We start from the raw sequence: 21,300 nt of genomic DNA, 5'->3' as shown, positions 1-21,300 counted from the left end.
AGAAATTGTGTGGTTTCAAGTATATTTTTCACGGGGAAGGTCCCATTTTCAACTTAAATTTGTATACTACTGATATTTTCTATCTCCAAACCGAAAATTGAGATGCTATAGCTGTGGAAAGTTTATTTCTGTTCGAATACCAGTTCAAGCTCAAAGAAACATAAAACAAAAGACCCTATCTCAGAAAAACCTGCCACATTTTGTATTCGGTCTACAACCGGCCAAAAGCTCAAGATCAGCAGATGTGCTGAAGCTGCCAAGTTCTGCTGCTTGCTGGGGCCGGATCATATCCCCTCGTTCAACTCCACTTCACTAGCTTTCGTTCTCCATGGTTCGCTCCCTTGCCTAAGCTTGGCTGTCCTGGAACTTTCTCTGTAAACCAGGCTGACCCTGAACCTAGAGATCTGCCGGCCTCTGCCTTCCAAGTGCTGGGGTTAAAGGTGTGGATCCCCACCACGCCTGGATCTAAGGTTCTCTTTAATTCCTTTTTTTACAAGGCAGAAGCTTGGCTGGCTGGGTCTCGCTCTGAGGTCACCTCTCCCTTGATTCCATACTTCCTGGTGCTCCCTTTCTCCTCCAGTGGTACTGGTACTTTCTGCATTCTCCCTCGCTCAGCTTGCTCCTTTTTCACTGTAGATCTGCAAAAGACTGGCCATTAAGAGCCACACCGCACACCCACAGTCAGTGCTACGCTGTTTGGAAATGTCTTTTGCCAAAATTGTTGATCCACAGTTCTTCAATTTAATCTTCAATTTTTGGACACAGGCAGACAGCAGCCGCATTACTCACCCAAACATCACGAATTAGCTCTACGCCACATACATACTCTTCTCCGAAACCCCTCAAGCCAGGCCCCCTCAGTTCAAATCTCCCTCAGCACCACTGCCTTCCGTGCGCCTGCTAGCACAGAACCTTTTATTCTCCTTAAGAATCCAGCAGCTTTTCTGACTCAAAGTCCCGATGTCCACATTCCTCCACACAAAAACAGGGTCCAGTCTTCCACAACAATGCCTCAACCCCTGGTACCAACTTCTGTCTCAGTTAGGGTTTTACTGCTGTGAAGAGACACCATGACACAGCAACTCTTATAAAGGAAAACATTTCATTGGGGCTGGCTTACTGTTCAGAGTGTGCACAGTCCATTGTCATCATGGCAGGAAGCATGGCGGCATGCAGGCAGATATGGTGCTGGAGAGACAGCTGAGAGTTCTACATCCTCATTTGTGGATCTCAGGCAGGCAGCAGGAAGAAAGAGTAAATCACTGAGCCTAGGATGAGCTTCTGAAACCACAAAGTCTTCCCCCCTACCCACCTCCCCCATGACCCACTTCCTCCAGCAAGGCCACACCTTCTAAAAGTGCCACTCCCTATCAGCCTGTGGGGGCCATTTTCATTCAAACCACACAATTAAATATATAATAATAAGTAAATAATTGGTAGTTAAATGGATTTGAAGGTTTTGACTGTGCGTTGATTCACGGCTGCCTTTCTGATATCAATTACGTGGTGAAAACCATTCTGGCCTTCTTCCCAAACGCAGCTAAGGATGACTCAGCAGCTGAAAGTCAAATTTAGCTAAAATGGTATTAGCAATTTTTCATGCCGTTGTAATTCTTGCTGCTTTTCAGAAACCAACTACTACAAACAAACATTATTTCCAGTTACTCAAAGCAGTGACATGACATCGTTGTTTGAAATTCAGAAGAAAGCATCCTACAATACTCAAATTCATTCCTACTTCCAGGAGAGCCCAAAGTGGTAAGCACACTTACTGGTGTTAGATGAGTACCAAAGAGCTGACTTGGTGGACAGATAAGTGTGCCAGGCCCTGTTCCGGCCACTTTGTTCTATTTAGTCTCATAATTCTGAGAGGTGAGAGAAGATTATTACCCCCATTTGACAGACAAGAACAGGAACTCAGGAAGCAGCGACCTGGAAGCAACTCAGAAGCAGCTGTAGCGCGGCAGAGATCATCTGAGCAAGAACGGTGGCGTGCACGCGCACACGTGTGCATGTGCATGTGTGTGTGCACGTGTGTGTCTGTGAGTGTGCGTGTGCATGTGCGTGTGTGTGTGTGAGTGTAAGTCTGTGAGTGTTTGAGTGTGAGTCTGTGAGTGTGTGTATGAGTGTGTATGAGTGTGTGTGTTGAGTGTGAGTTTGAGTGTGTGTGCGTGTGTATGTGTGTGAGTGTAAGTCTGTGAGTGTTTGAGTGTGTGTGTGTGTGAGTGTGCGTGTGTATGTGCGTGTGTGTGTGTGAGTGTAAGTCCGTGAGTGTTTGAGTGTGAGTCTGTGAGTGTGTGTATGAGTGTGTATAAGTGTGTGTGTTGAGTGTGAGTGTGAGTGTGTGTGCGTGTGTATGTGTGTGAGTGTGTGTGCATGTGAGTGTGTGTGTGGCTGTGAGTGTGTGTGCATGTGTGTGAGTATGTGCGTGAGTGTGTGCATGTGTGTGCACGTGTGAGTGTGTGACTGTGTGTGAGTGTGTGAGTGTGTGTGAGTGTGTGAGTGTGTGTGAGTGTGTGAGTGTGTGTGTGAGTGTGTGTGCATGTGTGTGTGTGCGTGTGAGTGTGGGGGGGGAGCATCGGGTATTCTGATGGTTCATCTTTTCATTATTGAACTGGAAATCTGGGAGAAACTTAAAATTATGAATCTAACAATGACTTAAATTATTTAACAAATATTTACTGAGTGAAGGCTGTAAGTCAAGCATAAGGATTCTCTGCTCCCTAAGGACCTTCATAAGAACCCTTAAATCAGACATATATGTCGGACATATATGTATTTATGAACATATGCATCATTTTAAACGTTAAGTGACCCTTCAGTTTCTTCTCCATACAGAAGTAGTGAACTGTCGCTCACTACCAAACGAGGTGAAAACAGTGAAGTAGACGGAGGTCAAATCCTGTCCACGAGTTGTTTCCATTTGCTTTGAACAGTTACATTTGTTTCCAGACCATTAACTGCTCAGGATACATGAATGCCTTACCATTTAGAAAACTTCCTTGAACATGCAGGCTTTATTGGAGTAGGCCCGAGGCCTGTGTCTGCCTGGGTGGGTGCATGCGTGTGTGTCAAGTGCACTAAAATAGAATAAAAATGATTTTTGAAGGCTTTTAAAGGGAGAAAACTTGAGTGAGAGAGAGGTGTGTTTCAATGCCAACGGCTAACTTTATTTTAGCTATGGAGATAAAGTGGGCAGGATTGCATCTCCATCTGCATCTGCAGCAGGGAAAGCAGCGGAGTGCCTGCCAAGCAGCTCGGTGGCTTCAGAAGCTAGTAGACATGGAGGACGTCCTTCAAGACTGTGCAGAGAAAAATGGAAGCAGAGGCGCCTTTCCATCTCAGCACTGTGGGATGAAATATCAGTACAAACGCCTTGTGCATATTTAAAGTGAAGGATTATTTATTTACTGTAGACTCCAGTTAAATCAGGCGTCCTGTGTCTGGAAACCCCACTTACATCCCAGCCCTGCTGGGCAGACAGCTTGGCACTAAGCTGTCATTAGCTCTGTGTAGAGGTGCGTGCGTGTGTGTTCATGTGTGTGTGTGTGTGTGTGTGTGTGTGTGTGTATAATTCTGTGCGTGTCTCTCTGTAGTGTGTGTGTGTATGTGTGTAATTCTGTGTGTCTGTGTCTCTCTGTGCCTGTGTGTGCCTGTGTGTGTGTGTGTGTGTGTGTGTGTGTGTTTGGATGGAGTCAATAACATTTCTAACAGAGAACATTCAGGAACTTCTGTGGTTTAAAGAGCCCCACCAAATTCATGGGGAAAGTTCATTCCTATTGTTCGGTGTTAAGAGCTGAGACCACACTGGCCCTTTAAGAGGTCATTAGGCCATGGGAACTTTGTTGTTCAAGGATTAATCGGTTTACCTCCAAAGTAACCCTGTTACAAAGGCCAGTTTGACTCTTGTCTCACCATCTGGACCCCTTTCACCATGTGATGCTAAGGCCAACTTGAGACTCATCGGCAAGAACACCCACGAAATACAGACTCCGCACCCTGGACTTTCTAACCACCAGACTGTAAGAAAAAGTATTTTCTTTATAAATCCCCCAACCTAGGGTACCATTATAGCATTAGAACATGGACCGGAAGACCCTCCAGTTGGAGACTGGGTGTCACTAACCCACGCATTCCTCCTGTGGGGGCTGGTGGACTGCCGTCTCTGTCCACAGCCTTTACCTGACTTCTGTCCAGAATGACTCTCACTATCAAAGCTTTCTCGCTCTGCTCTTGGACCTCTTACAACATGGGTTCCTTAATACTGCCTTTGCTGCCCCCAGAACCATGCGGAGAGCCCAGGATATCTTGGACTTCTAAAAAGCATTTACTGTATGCGAGGCTCCCACGTGGCCTTTCCTGTCTGTTGTTTTAGCTGTCGCTTCCTTCTAAAAACAGCAAAGGGGAAACAGGATAAGCGTGTTCCCTCTTGGACTTCACTATTTCTTGCACTGTATAAAAGCCCAGTGAGAAAGGCCGAGTTACACACAGTACCACCGAGTGGCCTGCCACCCCTGGCATCGGGTACACGAAAGGGGAATGAATGGTCCGCCATGCACGAGATGTATCCGCAGTTCTCAAACGCCGCGTCATTGAGCTCCTCTTATACGAGCTGTGGTAGGCTGAGGGGGAGGCTCATTCCATGCAGCACAGCTGGGGACACACTGAAAAGAGTTGCCAGGGAGTCCGAGGCGGAAGTGGGGAGCAGATATTAGCCACGTGACTTGCTCTCCTAAGATAGAAGTGTTTGAAGTAGAGAGCCGCCTGCAGGACCAAACAGGAGGAGGCGGAAAAGGAAACCCCAGACCTTGTTATCAGGAAGGGGAGGTGGTTTCTCACAGCTGCCTTTGGGCTCCTTTCCTAATGGCCATATATCTGAAGTGACAGGATCCCCTCGCACTGTGCAAGAGGTTATGTTATTCTTAAAGTCGCAGAAAACAGCAAACCCTCTTAAGTGTAGCTTGACATGAAAGACCTACCACACTCTACTGAAGTGCCTACAGCAGGCTGGGGACAATCACCATCAACGACACGAACAGAATGTGCTCCCAACCGCCCTCTAATTGATTTACATCATATAGCACGGTGAAAGCTCATTAGACAGGTGGCCAGCTGTCACCCGACCTTGGACAAGAGCAGAAGCAGCCCTGTGAAAGGAAATATAACAGTAAAACTCTCCAGACAATGGAATCTCAAAGAAAGGTTCTCGATGCACTGAGACAAATGTTACTGGTTTTCCTCTCTGAGTTCTTTCATTGTAAACACTGCCCATCTTTGGAAAGGGGTTGTTTGAATCCTCATCAATATCGACGGCAGTTCACTGGATCACAGCTCTCTTTGACTGAACTTAATGGAAATCACCTTTTAGGTGGCACTGACTAATTGTTTAAGGCAGAGAACTGTTTCCAGGCTTAAAACACAGCCTGATGGCATTTTTTTTTAACCAATACAAGTGCATTACATTTCAAAAGATCAAAAGAGAGCTGGAAACATTCATCTTTTATGTATAGCGTATGCTTTATAAAAGAAAAATGGTCAAAAATTAAGTCCTTTGGACTATGGGGTGGACCATCTTGGACCTGATGAATACAGTCTTGCTATACCATCGCCATGTCGACAGGAGGGTGGCAAATGTGTCTGCTTTTACTGCTGCCACTGATCAGATGGCTGCACGCCATTTCCAATGTACTTTTAAAAGCAGACTCAGACGAGCAGTAATCTCGTATCTGCCACCAGCAACCTCTTATCCTAACCACTAAAAGTCCCTTGCGGAAACTTGACTTTCAGGAACGGGAAAGACAGCTCAGCAGTTACGAGCACTGGCTGCCCTTGTGGAGGACCCGGGTTCAGTTCACAGCACCCACATGGCGGCTCACAATCCTTTGTAAATCCAGTTCCAGGAGGAATACAACGCCCTCTTCTGGCCCACATGGGCACTGCAATGCGTGTAGTACACACACATAAACACAGGTAAAACACATACACGTAAGATAAAAATAGATTAGTATTTACATCTAAACATTAAATAACCTTTAAGCTTAGCTTTCATGACAGTACATCCACCTTCGGACCTGCACCATTAAAGCTCCTTTCATGAGATGTTGCTATGAAAGGCATCCACGCTGAAGACTTAGGAAATACACACAACAGTGCAAGAGCCCTTTCTCATAAAGCATTAAATCAGAGATCCAGTCATACGAACCGTGGGGTTTATCTTGACAGGTAAGTCAACTTATCGCTGTGCAAAACAGCCAGACAATACCGTCCTTGTTACGGAGCCACAGGTGTTTAAAAGGCTAAGTGTGCTAAAGGGAGAGACTTCAGCCTCATCCGACAGGAAGGGATGGGACAAGGAAGCAGAGCAGGGAGGAGAGAGCAGTGGGGAGAGGTGAGGGGAGACCAGGGGGGAGAAGTGAGGGGAGAGCAGGGGGGAGAGGTGAGAGGAGAGCAGGGGAAGAAGTGAGGGGAGACCAGGGGGGAGAAGTGAGGGGAGAGTAGTGGGGGAGAGGTGTGGGGAGACCAAGGGGGAGAGGTGAGGGGAGACCAAGGGGGAGAGGTGAGGGGAGAGCAGGGGGAGAGGTGAGGGGAGACCAAGGGGGAGAGGTGAGGGGAGACCAGGGGGGAGAAGTGAGGGGAGAGCAGGGGGGAGAGGTGAGAGGAGAGCAGTGGGGGAGAAGTGAGGGGAGAGCAGGGGGAGAGGTGAGGGGAGAGTAGTGGGGGAGAGGTGAGGGGAGAGCAGGGGGAGAGGTGAGGGGAGAGCAGGGGGAGAGGGGAGGGGAGAGTAGGGGGAGAGGGGAGGGGAGAGCAGGGGGGAGAGGTGGGAGGGGTGGGCAGACGGCAAGGCTGGTGCTTAGGAAATCAAGAAGAGAAACAGAAATCCACCGTGAACTACCCGGTTACGTTTTTTACGGCCCCACTAGAATAAGATTTCCAACTTCCTCTTGGTCCCAGACAGAGAACTTATCCTAAGACATAGTTTTTAGTAGAATACATTTAAGGTTTTGGATACAGTCCTGCTCTGAAAGCTTCCCCAGCATGGGGAAACTGTGTCACCTCAAACGAACACCTGCTATCAGCCTCAGAAAACACTCATGAATCCCACCAAGATCTACAGCAGAATTCTATCCCGAATTTCTTGAGTTGCCTACCAGATCACCTCAGGAATTCATATATGGAGGTGCTTTTAAGTGGTGTAGCCAAGTGGTGTAAACCTGTGAGTTATGCAGCCGTGCACTCGCTGAGCACCATCCTGTGAGACTGCAGCATCACACCCAGAAGGGGGCCGTGCACGCTTGTTTCCCCTCCCCCTTGTCTGTGGAGTGTTTTCCAACATAGCCAGTAGACACTCGGACCTCTGAAAAAGTCGAACTTGAAAATTAGACACTATTTTTGGAACTCGGTTGACCACAGGTGGCTGGAAAAGGAAACCCCACGTAAGGGGTACAACCACAGCCCTGTGACGGAAGCTTCCAGATAGGAGTGTCAATCAAAGACGTGCTGAAATCAAACAAGTGATAGATGAAAACTGTATCCCGTGTAATGAAGACGCTGATAACGTAACATGGAGGTGGCGCTGAAAACGAACTAACACAAAACCGTAGAAGAAAAAAACAGGAAAACAGTCGGGACTCTCGTAAGCAAGGGCGCTTCACAGCTCGGTGGGAACTAGTATTTGTCATCGTTGCACCAAGACACAGACTCAGAGCGGAGCAGACAGGCAAACCAAACTGATGTGCTCCTAGCTGGTTTCGAGGTGGAGGACTGTTACACTGTCAGTGTCTTTGTTTCTCTCCCACTACCCATCTAGACACCCCAGTAGCCAAGAAGTCTTACTGGTCTGAGGGTGGGGAGCCAGGAGAATCACAAGCATTTAAACTCCCTGCTGTCTTCCTTGGGCTGCAGCTGTGGTCATCCTGCACCCTGAGCCATTTAACCCAACACACAGGGTCCTAACAGTGCAGAGACATGGAGGTGCCAGCCTTTTCCTCTCAGTGTGTCCCAGGAGTGTACCTTACAGTTCTCTTCCCTTTGCCCATTTTTCCCTTTCTCATATTACAACCCCTCCCCGCCACCTCCTCTCAGCCCCTGTGCCCCCTAGCTTTTTCTAGTAGAATCCATGAGGTCGTGAGTATTATTCAGTCCAACTCCTCCTGCCTTCTCACTTAGACCAGCTCTCCCTTTCTGTCCATGCTCCTGTCTCACTCTGGGGCACTAAGGTCCTTTCTGGGTGAGGTCAGTGGGCCCTCATCATCAACTTACTTTGGGGTCACCTCTCACTGAAGGGGAAGGTTTTACTCCAGAATTTTTATTCCACATAGTTACCTCTCTCTTGACCCTGCCTCCTTCCCTGGGAACTGTTCACACCTCTCTGGCTTTTCTTCTCTTCCCTTACAAAGCCATTCTTCCACCATATTCTCCTTTAGAACCACAAAAGCCTTGCCCAAAAGAACATGAGTTTTATTTTTTTTCCTTAGATAAAGCATTATACTTCAAATACTGCATTCTCATTTAAGTACATCAAAGCCATAGAACACTCTCACCTGTCACACATGAATCAATTAATTTTCACAAGTTGCCATCGACTCCCAATGTTCCAACTTCACACAGGAAACTCCAGACTCCAGATCTGGCTGTCGGGGAGAGAGAGGGACTTGATTTCTGACAAGATTAGCTTTTTGAAATATGAAATATAGATTCTAGTGAGGGGGAATTTCTAACCCTTTGAAGGACCAACCCGATTAGATACTTCAAAACGTTATTCACCACACTCCCCAACAGCGCACTTCGATTTGTCCGTCATTCTGTCGGTTGTAAGGTAACGATTGCTGATCTCTCTCCTTTTAATGGCTCGCTCGGTTCTACCACATTTGAGCGGGGAACAGCAGCTTCCTACACTCAACTCTATTGCTCTATCTTTCAATTCACCAGTTGATTATATATGGGATGCAGGTAATATAGACTGCCCTGCCTTCTGTGGGAAATATAGACCAAAGCCCCTGCCCCTAGTAGTTGGCTGGAAGCATGAATAACTAGGACCTAAACACACATGTGTGTATATTAACTATGTGTTGTAATAAAAGTTAGGTAAATGAGTGGTCTCTTTCCTGTGCATGTTTCAGAACCTTGTTATACTGTACTCACCACTGTCACGATGAGTTGATGGCAACGTGCTTAGGTGACAACACGAAGTGAGGTAGATTGCTACTCGACCACAGGCCCCGGGACACCTCCACACCATCTAATAGCTGAGATGGGTACTAGGCAGTTAGCAGGTGGATAGCATATACAGTGTGGGTACACGGAGCAGAGGATGATGGACATCCCAGACGAGAACCTTATCGCACTACCCAGGATGGCCAATAACTCTGAACACGCACGTCGTTTATTTGCCAAGGTTATGTTTAATATCTTCAGCCTGTGACTGACCAAGAGTAACTAAAGCCATAGAAAGCAAAAGCAAGAACAAAGGGGAAATGGTTCATCCTACGTCACAGGTCATATATCTCCCTTGGGAGATAGCCGTTTGAGGGAAATCACATGCCAATAGGGGGATGGAACCATCACTTTGTAGAACTTGGCTACGGCTTTGGGAAGGAAAGAGGTGGTGAGTCCTGAGCAGGAATAACAAGCAGAGCCACTCGCACACAGAGGTTGCCATTCTTTGAAAGAACTGCCAGCCCTTTGGGTTTTTTTCTATAAATGGTGGCCAGCAATGGTGGTGAGGGTGTCTGCAAACAGTATGCACAAGCCTTACGGGGGGGAGTGAGGGAGTTCTCACAGCTGAAAATGGTGCTGGGTACCAGGGACCAGACAAGCTGCAAACAGCTACACCCCAGCCCCAGGGGAACGGGGGTGTCTCGCTCCACCAGCACTGTGTCATGACTACAGAGTTCAAGGACTGACGGTGTGTGATGCCGGGTGTAAGGGTGGAGATAAGGCCTTGCAGGACAGGAGCGGGGAAAGTTAAGTGTGGATGTTAAGTGTGAGATTTTCCTCCCAGCCCAGCCAAGCTCCCGGAATAACGACTCTAAGACTCAAAATATGTTTACAAACATCTTGGGGAGAGCTTTGGTTGGTTCCCCGATTAGCTCCTAAGTTAATCATCTTGTTTATTCTCATTTACGTTCTGCCATGTGCCTGGTTACCTCTGCTTAGCCCCATGCTTCTGTCCTCCTCCATGGTTTCAGGCAAATCCTCCACCTACTGTCTATCCAGAATCTCCCTACGACATGTCCCGCCTTCTATTTCCTGCCTAGGTTATAGGCCAATCGGCATTTGATTGACAGGTGCTGCATCCATACAGTACACAAGAGATTCTCTCTGTAGTAGGAGCTAAAATAGATTTGTGTGTGTGTATATAATGGGGCAGCGGGAGAAAGCCTGGCTCAGGGAAGGGAGGGTGGGACCCACAACAGCGGGGCTGATACAGCAGAAGAAAAGTAAAAAGCACAGGGCACGATGAGGAGTGGTAGAAGGACCCAAAGTCCCCAGAGAAGATCTCAGGAGCAGAGCAGGTTGGGTGGTGACCTAGCTCTGGGGAATGGGTAGATGAGATGGAAGCAGAGGTCCCAGAGCTGTGAGTGGGAGGACCCAAGCTCAGAGGCACAGAACAGAGTCAGGCAGCCCCGAGAAAGTCCAGCTACAGCGCATGCCCTCTGGGGATGTGGTGAGTAGCTCACTGATTGGTCCGCTGTGTTTATGGGGCACCTGTTCTACACCAAACCCTGTCCTCAAGTCCAAGTCCCTACTCCCTGGGAATTCCGGTAGAGTGAAGGAGTAATTCGGGGAACAGGGAGAAACCAAGAAGGACAGAGTGCCCCACGGGCTCGGGTCGGTTTGGAGTTAGTGGGGTTTATCGCAAAATCCAAGGGGATGGCTCTTAGCTTGATGATGGGGAAGGGCGGCATAGGAAAAGATGGAGATGGCAAAGCTGAGAAACTTGAATTCAACAACCAGTTGTTATTGTTCAAGCATTAGAAATGTAAAGGCAGATATAAGTGGGACCCTGTTGTATAGAGTTATCAAAACAAACAAAGAAACAAACAAACCCAAAATGACTTCCCAGGATGTCAAAAATGTGTTTGGTTTTACGATTTTTTTCCTATCCAATGTTTCATGGTTTTATTCTAAAATAATAACTGGTGTGTGTGTGTGTGTGTGTGTGTGTGTGTGTGTGTGTGTGTAATAGCATACACTCTCACACATTTGGTTTTTGAGACAGGGTTTCTCTGTGTTTCTCTGACTGTCCTGGAACTCACTGTATAGACCAGGCTGGCCTCGAACTCAGAGATCCACCTGCCTCTGCCTCCTGAGTGCTGGGATTAAAGGTGTGCGCTTGCCACCACCCGGCAACAAAATAATTTTTTTCGAAAACCAAATACCAAAACTATAAAATTGTCAGTACACATGGCCACTGGAGTACAGGCAATCTAACAGTGCAGCAATAGTCTATTTTCTCACATGCACGGAGAAAGTGTTCATGAAAGCAGGAAAAACTACACATTAAACGATGGGAGTAAGTTTCACTGCTCTAGAAATAAATGCGGTCATCCCCTTTGTTCTTACCAGGCTACTATGGAACACTAAAAAGACAGAACTTGATCAACATTTAAAAATATATACTTTTCAACTCATTTTGTTAAAGAAAAGAATTGGGAACTCCATGTTGAGAGTCACATTTTTTTTTTAAAGACGTCACAAATTGAGATACCTTTCGTGATACTATGTATACTCTGGGAGTTCTGTTAGTAACAAATGTTGCTGTGAGTTGATAGCACAGAATCCTGGTCTTCATTGGTCTCTATTGTATCTGAAAAAACGTCAAGGACTAGAGGGCCTGGAATCACAGGGAAGGAATCCTTGCATTGAGCCATCTCCACTCAAGACATAGTTTTAGGTAATTAGCCTTTCTCTAAGCTGACAGATTTCTGTACAAGTCAAGTCTACACTGCTAAAAAATGAAATGGGCTTACTCTTCAAAACAACTTTCCGTCAGTGGCTCTAACTTACTGTCTCCCAGCCTCTGAGCTTGTACAAACTAGACAGGCAACAATTCTATTCAGTTACGCTGACCAAACCTCTGGGGGTTACGAGTGTCACGTGACAAGCTCTGAAGAAGCTCAAGGATGCTGAGTTCTCTGATGGGCTTGATTCCTCAGGCAGACAGCGTCTCTAAACCACCTTCTCTGCCAGTGTCAGGTCTTTGAGAGTTTGTATGTTAAAGAAAGAAAGAAGCCATACCTAGAGTGCATTTGTTCCATTAAATGACTTAACTGACCTCAAAGCCCCTCGGCAGGTAGAACCCAGGGCCATGAGAGGGACGCTATGCTGTGTGAGGACGGAGACCTCCACTGGATACTCGTAAGCATTCAAATGCTTCCAGCGCAGAATTCCACCCTGACACCTGGTCTGCAGCACCTTCCCCCCCACCCCCCGGGTGGCATTTGGGGTCTAGAAAACACTCTCCCATGTAGTTTATCTCTTGTTGTGAGGAGAAGAGATTGTTCTTCTCTACATGTGACCCATAGGGAGCCTAGGTTAGGGAAGTTAGGTGGCTCTTAGCTTCCCTACCTGTCACTTGCGGCTGACGTTTGAACCTTAGCAGAATGATATTCAGACTCAGATGAACCAAGATCTCCTGAGAAATGCAGAACTCCCTTACATAAAATGATTCTGATGATGATGGTGGTGGTGGTGGTGGTGGTGGTGGTGGTGGTGGTGGTGGTGGTGGTGGTGGTGAGGATAGAAGCTAACGGTCAGTAAATGTTAATTATTTGAGAGTCACCATTGGAGTTTGCATATGTCACTGCATTTCATCCTTGTCAAAAACTTCACAAAGGCAATAACATTATCACCTGAAGTGGAAACTTAAGGGTTCTTCGGAAAGTTGGTTGGATGGCGTTTTGCTGGGGCAGACACGGGTGAAAGGATGGTCTGCTGAAGCGAGCACGTGAAAGGACACACGATGTAGGGTTCTTCACTAACAACACACATGCATTGGTCCGCCTTACGGTGCGTAGCTTAGCTGCATCTGTCGGGACTCCATGGAGAGAAACACACCAAAGAACTTCCGGTGGTGTGCTGCACTTTCTTGCTGCTTCTGCAGACTTGGGCTGATTGTCAGAGTGATGCCAGGTGAGACAGACATGGGTGGTGAGGCAAGGCCCATGGAGAACACATGAGGTTTGGAGAGTATAAATAGGACTTGACGGACAGCGTTGGCGGCTGAGCTTGCCTTGCTTATAGAGCTTGCTCTGCAACACTTGTGGGTTTCTCATCTCTGCTGATCTTCGCTTCCCTGAGAGAGGCACAGTGGAGAACTTCTCCTGGCGTTCCTCCTGGTCCCTCCTGCTGACTCGAGCTGAGGCTGAGGCCTGGCTGTCTCTGCTAGGTCGTGCCACCACTGCTGATTCACGTTTGCTATCCTGATTCTACCCAAGCTGCGGCTGCTGACCTGTGACCTGCCTGCCGATTTCCAGACAACACAGAGGGGAGCTGCTCCAAAGAACTATTTCTAGATGGAGATAGTCCCCACCCCCAAAACCCACCCCGTATCCTTTCTTTTCCTCTACTTCTGGTAGGTGGTGGGCTACAAGGGAGGTCAAAACATTTAAGAACCATCATTAAAAATAGGCACTTGAAAGAATTCAAGTTGCAACCATCCTCATTTTACAGGTGCTGAGATTGGGTAAATGGAAAGAGAGGTGGTTTGTCAGGCTCACAAAGCCAGTCAGTGCCTCCCTGCAAGTTCCCTCGGATGCTGTACTCCTAGGGTTCACTGCTTTCACACCACTGGGGTTCATTGCTCTATCTGAGTATCTCCCAAAATACTGAAACCTGAAACTGCTCCATACTGGAGCCGTCATAGCAGAATAGATGAATATCAAGGGGTCCATTTCCTTATGTCAACATAATAAAGCGAGTCGGGTGCTAAGTTAAGTTTACTCAACCTGTATGAGGTAGACAGAACAAAGAACGTCTCAGGGTTGTCTGCAGGCAGGCGTCAAGATGATTCAGAGGCCGACATCTTTAATAACCTCTGAGACACTGACTCAATCTCTCCCATTTGGAAATGTTCTTTTCCAGAAGCACACAAGAAAAATAAAGATGGGGGCTAGAGGTGTAGCTCAGTTGGTAGGGTATTTACGTCATATGCACAAGGTCCTGGGTTCAAGCCCCAGCGGCTGCATCGGTCAGGCATGCTACCGCATACGTGTAATCTAGCACCCAGGTGGCAGAGGCAGGAGAATCAGAAGTTCGAAGTGAGCTTCCAACACATAGTAGGTTTGAGGACACTCTGGAAGACACGAACCGCTGTCTCAGAAACAGAAAAACAAGAGGCAGAAGCAACAGTATAAAGACCTCCAATTAGGGTTACTCCTCAAAACATGAGGTGGAGAGAGAACAGTCACCCCCAAAATGTGACTTTCTTTATGCTGAAATTTTAAAGAGAAAAAGAATAGCCTAAACTAGACCAGTTTACTATAGGGATGGAAAGACTAACGGGTAAAGACTTTCAGACGGGTCAGCATACTCAGAATTCTCTCTCAGACTCTGACGGCCTTAGTTGGTTAGCACAAGATAAATGGTCAGATGCAGAGGGCACAATTAGATATATCTGTTAGGAAAGTACACCACGAAAGACTCCCAAAGCATAGCCAGACGTGTGCCTTACACGTGTTACCTGAACATGACTGTCAGGGGCTGTTCTGAGTAGGAAGATGCTCCAGTGAATGAGAAAACATGGCAGCCTCACTGCCACATCTTTCCAGGAGCCTGACAACCAACAAAACGGCAAGTGTTCTTGGGAAAATGGACCTACTGCCACGAGAGAAGCTAGTGGGATTACTTCTATTGGATGTCGGGATAGTTGAGTTAGAGGCACTCAGGAAAGATTTTGGCCAGGGGCAGTGACGTAATAAAAGAGTGTGGTTGGCAGCATTGGGTGAATGCTCTCCTCCATGTGACGAGTGGTTTATGTCATCTCATCCACAGCCCCATCCTCAAGAGAGTTAATGTCCAGGGGCAGAAACGTGAGTTGATGGGGTCTCGGCCTCCAGCCACATCTTGAATTCATATATTTTCTTTCTGTATTGAGTTGAGCCTTGAGACTAGCCACGTGGGGTCTTATGTAAGAACATGGGGTCCACACGAGCATGTTGGAGCGTGATGAGATCATGCCAGGAGAAATGGGAAGGTCGGCACCCAGTAGCCCCATGTGCTCCGGAAAGGACAACAACAGATTGGCCGAGCTGACAATGAGAGGTGACATGAACAGGGGACTTAGAGACTGAGTGAGGGGGTAAGAGTGTAGTGCTGGTTAGGGAGGCCTGTGTTCCAAGAGAAAGGGAGTAGAGGCACCATGCTTTCCTATGGGTGCTTTTGCTCGGTTTTGGCTTTGGGTAAAGAAGGATGTCGGTTGGGGCTTAAACCTGCAGAGAGGCAGGGAATGGATCGTGGGCAGGAGCAGCAGCCTCTGATGTGGTGGGGTCAGCATGATGGTAGACAAGGTGGGGATTTGTTATCTGAAGCGGGGGACATTTTATTTGCACCAGCTCGCTACAGATGCAGGTCCCCACAGGAAGGGAGGGCTTGGAAACAGATCTGGTGGAGGTTGAGCATGGACCTGGGTAACAACGAGTGGCTTTGAGCTCTGCGATGCCCTCCGGTAGCACCACCAGCTGGCTCCTGCAGGGCTGTGCATGCTGTGTGCCACAGGACGCTTGGGTAGCACCTGTTCTGAGAGATTGTCTGGCTTCTCTGTGACAGCCCCCAGTTCACAGTCACGCGGCAACCAGAACTAGCCAAATCTGCAGGGCCAGAACCTGTGTTCAAGCTCATAGGTTAAGAAGAACTCCTAAGGCAGAGGATCTTAGTGCAGAAATGCTTATCCAGATGAAAAAAATGCAACTGGGGTCCAGGCTTCTAGAAACTCATTGATCTTTGAAATAGCTTGTCTGGCTGACTGTCTATAGCACTGTTCCCCCTCTCCTTCTCCCTGTCCCTGTCCCTGTCCCTGTCCCTGTCCCTGTCCCTGTCCTTCTCCCTCTCCCTCTCCCTCTGCCTCTCCCTCTCCTCCTCCCCTTCCCCTCCCCCTCCCTCTTTCCCTCTCCCCCTCTCCCTCTCCCCGCTTCTGTCTCTCTCTCACTCTGTGTGTATGTGTGTGTGTGTGTGTGACAGAGACAGAAGAGAGAGAGAGAGAGAGAGAGAGAGAGAGAGAGAGAGAGAGAGAGAGAGGAGAAGGAGGAGGAGGGGAGGGAGGGAGGGAGGGAGGTGCTCTATTGCCTCTAATTCGACTGGGATCCTTTGAAAGGCAAACACAACCTCTCTGGGGCTGTTATCTCTGCTCACTTGGTTGTCACACCTTCTAGATGCATCTGTGAGATACACACTTAGCCACTCCCATAAGCATGCAAATCACAGGATGTAGTCAGAAAAGTGTTTGGCGGGGGGTCTAGATAGCTGGCTTAGTTTGTAGCTCTCTTTGACCCTAGATATCTCTAGACTCGTGGAGGACATTCCTGCTGAGCAGGTAGACCTCAGCAGAGGTCAGCAGAGGCCACGCAGGTCGCTTTAATCTCCACTGTGAGAAAACAGTGATGTATAAAACAGAAGGGTCAAATAGTTTTCTTGAATTTTTAAACTTCACGTGGGACATCTACAGAAGAAATAAACAGTTTGTCAGATGGGAGAAAGACATTCAGGAAGGGGAGAGACTTAACAGTTTCGAGAGTTCTCTGGCCAGGGGTGGTGGAGCGCACTGTAATCCTGCTACTGGGAGTTTTAGGCAAGGCGCGAGACCGCTCTCAAAAACGAGCAGAATTCCCGAATTCTCTTTTGAAACTACACCAAATTTTATGTGACGGCACTGATTAGGTCACTGAATTACATCAAATAGTGTCATAATTTCTCTGACACCCTTAAAAACACCTTTCAAATAATACCTTGTAAATTTCAAGACCCGGAGGATGGGGCTGAGGTAGTCTGGTCCTTGACTTTGAATTTTGAAAATATTTTTAAAATCTATCTATCTTTTATTTGTTTGTTTGTATGTATGTATGTATGTATGTATGTATGTATGCATGTATGTCTTGTTTTAAGACACTCTACAGCCCAAGCTGTCCTCATATACTCCAGGAAATTCTCCTGCCTCAGCCCCCTGAATGATGAGATTACAGGTGTGAGCCTTGCTTGTCTTTTTGCCTTCTTATGTAAAAAGTTTGAAGCCCAGGAATCTTGGTCATTCCTCACCTCATAGAGAAGCAAAGAGGTAATAGTTTTCTTAAAGACTGAGGTTGTAGTTGTTTAAAACCAGCACAATTCATTCGCTCTCACCTCCATGCAGGAATCAATGTTAATGTCTGATTCTGAGTATACTGTATACTTTTGGTTAGTAAACTGGTTTCCTCTGGTTTCCATTTTTTCCTCCTTGTAATTCCTATTTCTTTGGCTCCCCAGTCCACTTCATGGTCAGTGTAGATTGTGCTCTGAAAATTATTTCATGTCATTGGAACCAGGAAGGGACTGCAGAACTCAAACACACTGTGTAGAACCCCCCTCCCCCCAAGGTCAGTTTGGCTCAGTGCAAGTGATTTAAATTCTGAACTCTGAGAGTCTTGGGCACTAACTGCTGCTGTATCAAGGCTCTTGTGTCAGAGTGGGCTTGGTAAGCGATGGGAAAAACCAGGAAACGAGGGCTATGGCACAGTCCTTAACTTTGGGATGTGAGGGAAAGACCTGGAGCGTGCTGTCAGCCTGGGCTAGGGTGCAGGGAGGAGCCGGGGAGGGAGGGAAGGAAAGAGGGAGGACGCAGCAGGAGAGGGGAGAGGGGCTGGTGGAGCGCAGAGGACGCCTCGTAGGGCGCCTGACGGGCGCACCGGGTCCCGGGTGGCCGAGAGTGGTGTGAGTGGCGGCGGCCAGGCTGCCCTGTGCTATGAGGACTCTTCTGAGATGAGCAGCCCACGCAGAGCGCTGTATGCGCCTCTCCGGAGATCACTGAGCGAGCAGCTGCGGGACTCCAGCGCCAGAGCCTGGGATCTGCTGTGGAGGAACGTCCGTGAGAGGCGGCTGGCAGGTCGGTGTCCCGGGGCCCCGGGTGCGGGTTCAGACCAGCCAGATCGGCACAGTGCCTGACAGCTAGACTGTGCGCAGACCACAGAGTCCTCCTCCATTCGGGCGTGCACAAAGGTAGCTGATGGCTGCGTCCCACTTTGGCATTTCCACGTGGCTCATTCCCCCGAGTGCCGGCTAATAAGGCTCACAGTAGCGGTAGAGACCAGAAGTTTGGAGGGAGACAGGTGAACGAACAGTGGCAGAATGCAAACAACTGTCCCCCACCCCACGCCTTCGGGATCTGAAGTGTCTATATGGGAACTGCCAGAGAAGTTACAACTTAGAAATCATTGCCCCACGGTCGAGGGACGCGATGCTGAGTGATTATTCCCAGTGGTTCTTAAGAACGCTTGCTTCTTTAACCCACACCCAGCCTCTGTACTGTGGCCTCAGGTGTGTGTCAGCTCTGCAGGGACCACCCTCTATCTCCTGATGGGGCCACAAGCACAGTGAGGGGTCTGGGCTTCCCACCCCCGAAGTCACTGCATTACACCTGTCTAGGGGTAAGGTCTGTGTCGCCACTGGCAGGCTCCGGGGCAGAGGCGTCCTTTGCCTGGTGGGAGCTGCCAGATGCTTCAGGAATTATTTCAGGAGAGGTGTGACCGGAAGGGTCTCTGAGATGCTCTTGTCTTGTCTTCTGATCTTGTCTTCTCCGGTAATAGGCATCTGTTGGAGTGGAAAAGAATTCTAGAAGGAAGGGTATAAAACCTGGCAGAAGGGAAGGATGCCACAGGCGGAAGAGACTTGACTTTGAGCTCCTCCTCTCCCCCATTTAACCTGCAGAACAAGTCCCCCCATACACACACACACACACACACACACACACACACACACACACACACACACCAGGTGGTGTTCCTCCGTCAGAGCCAGGCCACCACGTCCCCCTTGTGGCTTAAAGCATTCTGGGTGAGATGGCACAGTCCAGGTCCCTTTAAACAGAACACCCTTATCAAACTAACTCAGAAGAAGGCATCCTGAATGTTTCTGACATTGAGTGTAATAAGCATTAAATGTTTATCCATACTTTCTCTCCAGCACAGTAAACATTTAGTAAACACCCATGGAGGGGGGGGAAACAGACTTTTTAGTCAGGACCCAGAAATAAATTGTGGTCACCCAGTCATTTTGACTGTTGATCTTACCCCAGGGGGTATTAGTTAAGAACACAACACAACCCATCCCATCCAGCCCTTCGAGCATGCATCTTGTTTTCGGGTTACGTTACATTGTATAATCTGCAGGATGGCAGGAAACTTCTGTAGACAAGTGAGCTTAACTTCTTAATTTAAGAATTCTTACTGCAAAGGACTCTTTGATAGTGTCTGTCATTAAATCCTGGGAGTTTGTTAAGTCAGTAGTTCCTCAGAAACAAGAAGGCTCTCCAGGAGGGATTCCAAGACTACTAGGTCTTCATAGCTGAGACCAAAGATGACTACAACTCCTCCAAAAGGAGAACTTGGATGTAAAAGAGTTTTGTCAATACTTCGAAGAGTACGTTGACATGCATCTTAGACACTGTGGTGAAAACAGTGGACGCAGGTATCGGAAGAGATTTTTAAGACCTAGCATATGAAGTTAGATTAAGGCTAAACGTAGCTTCGGAATGTTAAGTGTAAGAGTTCACTCAGAGCGGCACGATTATATTTTTTAAATGGTGGTATGAGGTTTTAAGATCTCTAATCAGAATATTAATATCTGCTTACCCATAATCTTCTTACCGTTCTGCTAACAGCAAATGCCAGAAGGTTATTCAACTAGGACCAAACAATTCTCTGTACAGTGGACTCCTGCTTCTCTAGGCTGCCGGGCTGCTTGCCACAAAACCAAGCCAACCTCATGGAGGAGCTTTTTAGATGCAAATTGATTTTCTTGGGTTTTCTTGCTCAAGTAGCTGAAATATGGAACTTTGGCCACGAGACACTGAAATACTTAAGTTATTTAATGTTGGCATCAATTCGGGGAAGGAAAGTGCTCTCCGTTGGTGAAAGTCATGTTTGTAAGACTCAGTTTGCAGTATGAGAGAGAATAGCTATCCAGAGGGCTGTGTCCCCAAGAGCATGCGCACTGGGAGGGACTCTGTGGGAGCATGCGCTGGGGGGCTGGGGGCTGGGGGACACTGGGACTTCCGTCTTGTTTTCTATCAAATAAAAGTTTTGTGCTGGCTTCCCTTCGCCTGCTAGACTTTTTTCCCTGAACCTAGCGGACCAGTGCTGAAAGCAGACTTGGGTCGCTTAGCCAAAGTGCTCTGAAGGTATTGGGATCTAAGGAAGCCCATGTTCTAACACCGCATTCACCATGGAATGTTGTCCAGTCAATTCGACAGAAAGGCAAAAAAAGAAATAGAGCTGAATGAGAATGGGAAATTAAAGGAGGACATGATTGCTTCTACGAGGTTGCGGATTTTATTACAGATATTAAAGAAGAACACAGGCAGAGGTGTCTGGAAGAGTCCAGAGTGAACATGACCTGCCAACTGAACAGGGCCATGTGGGAAGAGGGGGGAGGGGCCAAGGAAGGGGAGAGAGAGGAGAGGTGGATCAGGGGAGGGAGGAGGGGGAGGGGAGAGCCAAAATCCAACAGAACAAGAGAAGAAAGCCCACATACCCCAAAACGTTTGGGTTTTATAGGAATGAGGTAGGAAGTGAAGGATGCTGGGAGAAACTGCTGGCTAGCATCAGTTTGGATATGTTAATAGACACCTCCGCCGTTTGTGTTGAGTTTGAGACCTAACACAAATGTAACTGCGCGATCCTACCTAATGAGAAAGACATATTCCTTTACATAGGTCGCAGGGACATAAAAGAAGCCAAGTAAAGAAAGGCCCAGAGTAGTACCAGCGAGTTCCTGTCAAAAAAGAGGCAGCAGGCGTCCTTCTGGGGCTTGGCAGTACTGTGAGCTCAGGCTTGGCAGTACTGTGGGCTGTAACCGCTGAATGAACTCCCAGTAGACAAGACTCTTTACCAATGCATGCTTCCTCTCCACCGGGATTCTAATCCCCACGGGGCCAGCAAGAGTCTTTCTCGTCTGTCACCTCCATAATCATTATAAGGGCAGTAATGATCGTTTAATTTCCCCCAAAGACGAAGCTGGTCTATTCAAAGCAGGATTCAAATTCCGATCATTAAATGTTAGAGGAAACCTATGCCCATACCTTAGGCTTTGAGGAAACATGGGGACTGGCTGCGA

The 21,300-nt window shown here is 47.8% G+C and overlaps 1 protein-coding gene across 5 annotated transcripts in view; it reads left to right on the top strand.

Annotated features, from left to right (window-relative positions):
• Positions 1-21,300, top strand: part of Stard13 (StAR-related lipid transfer domain containing 13) — a 396,060-nt gene that overhangs the window by 167,274 nt on the left and 207,486 nt on the right. Inside the window, exon 1 of one of the 5 annotated variants that reach the window (XM_017598429.3) lies at positions 17,790-18,073. The exons of 3 other annotated variants lie outside the window; for them this stretch is intronic. In XM_017598429.3, coding sequence (XP_017453918.1) covers positions 17,950-18,073 — 124 coding nt within the window. In that variant the 5' untranslated portion in view covers positions 17,790-17,949. Of the gene's footprint in view, positions 1-17,789; positions 18,074-21,300 lie in introns of those variants that run through there. One more of the 5 variants, XM_017598428.3, reaches the window with a different exon arrangement.

Source organism: Rattus norvegicus, chromosome 12, assembly GCF_036323735.1.
Source record: "Rattus norvegicus strain BN/NHsdMcwi chromosome 12, GRCr8, whole genome shotgun sequence".
Classification (NCBI taxonomy): Eukaryota; Metazoa; Chordata; class Mammalia; order Rodentia; family Muridae; genus Rattus; species Rattus norvegicus.
Note: the sequence above shows the minus strand (reverse complement) of the source record. Positions and strands in the feature narration are given on the sequence as shown.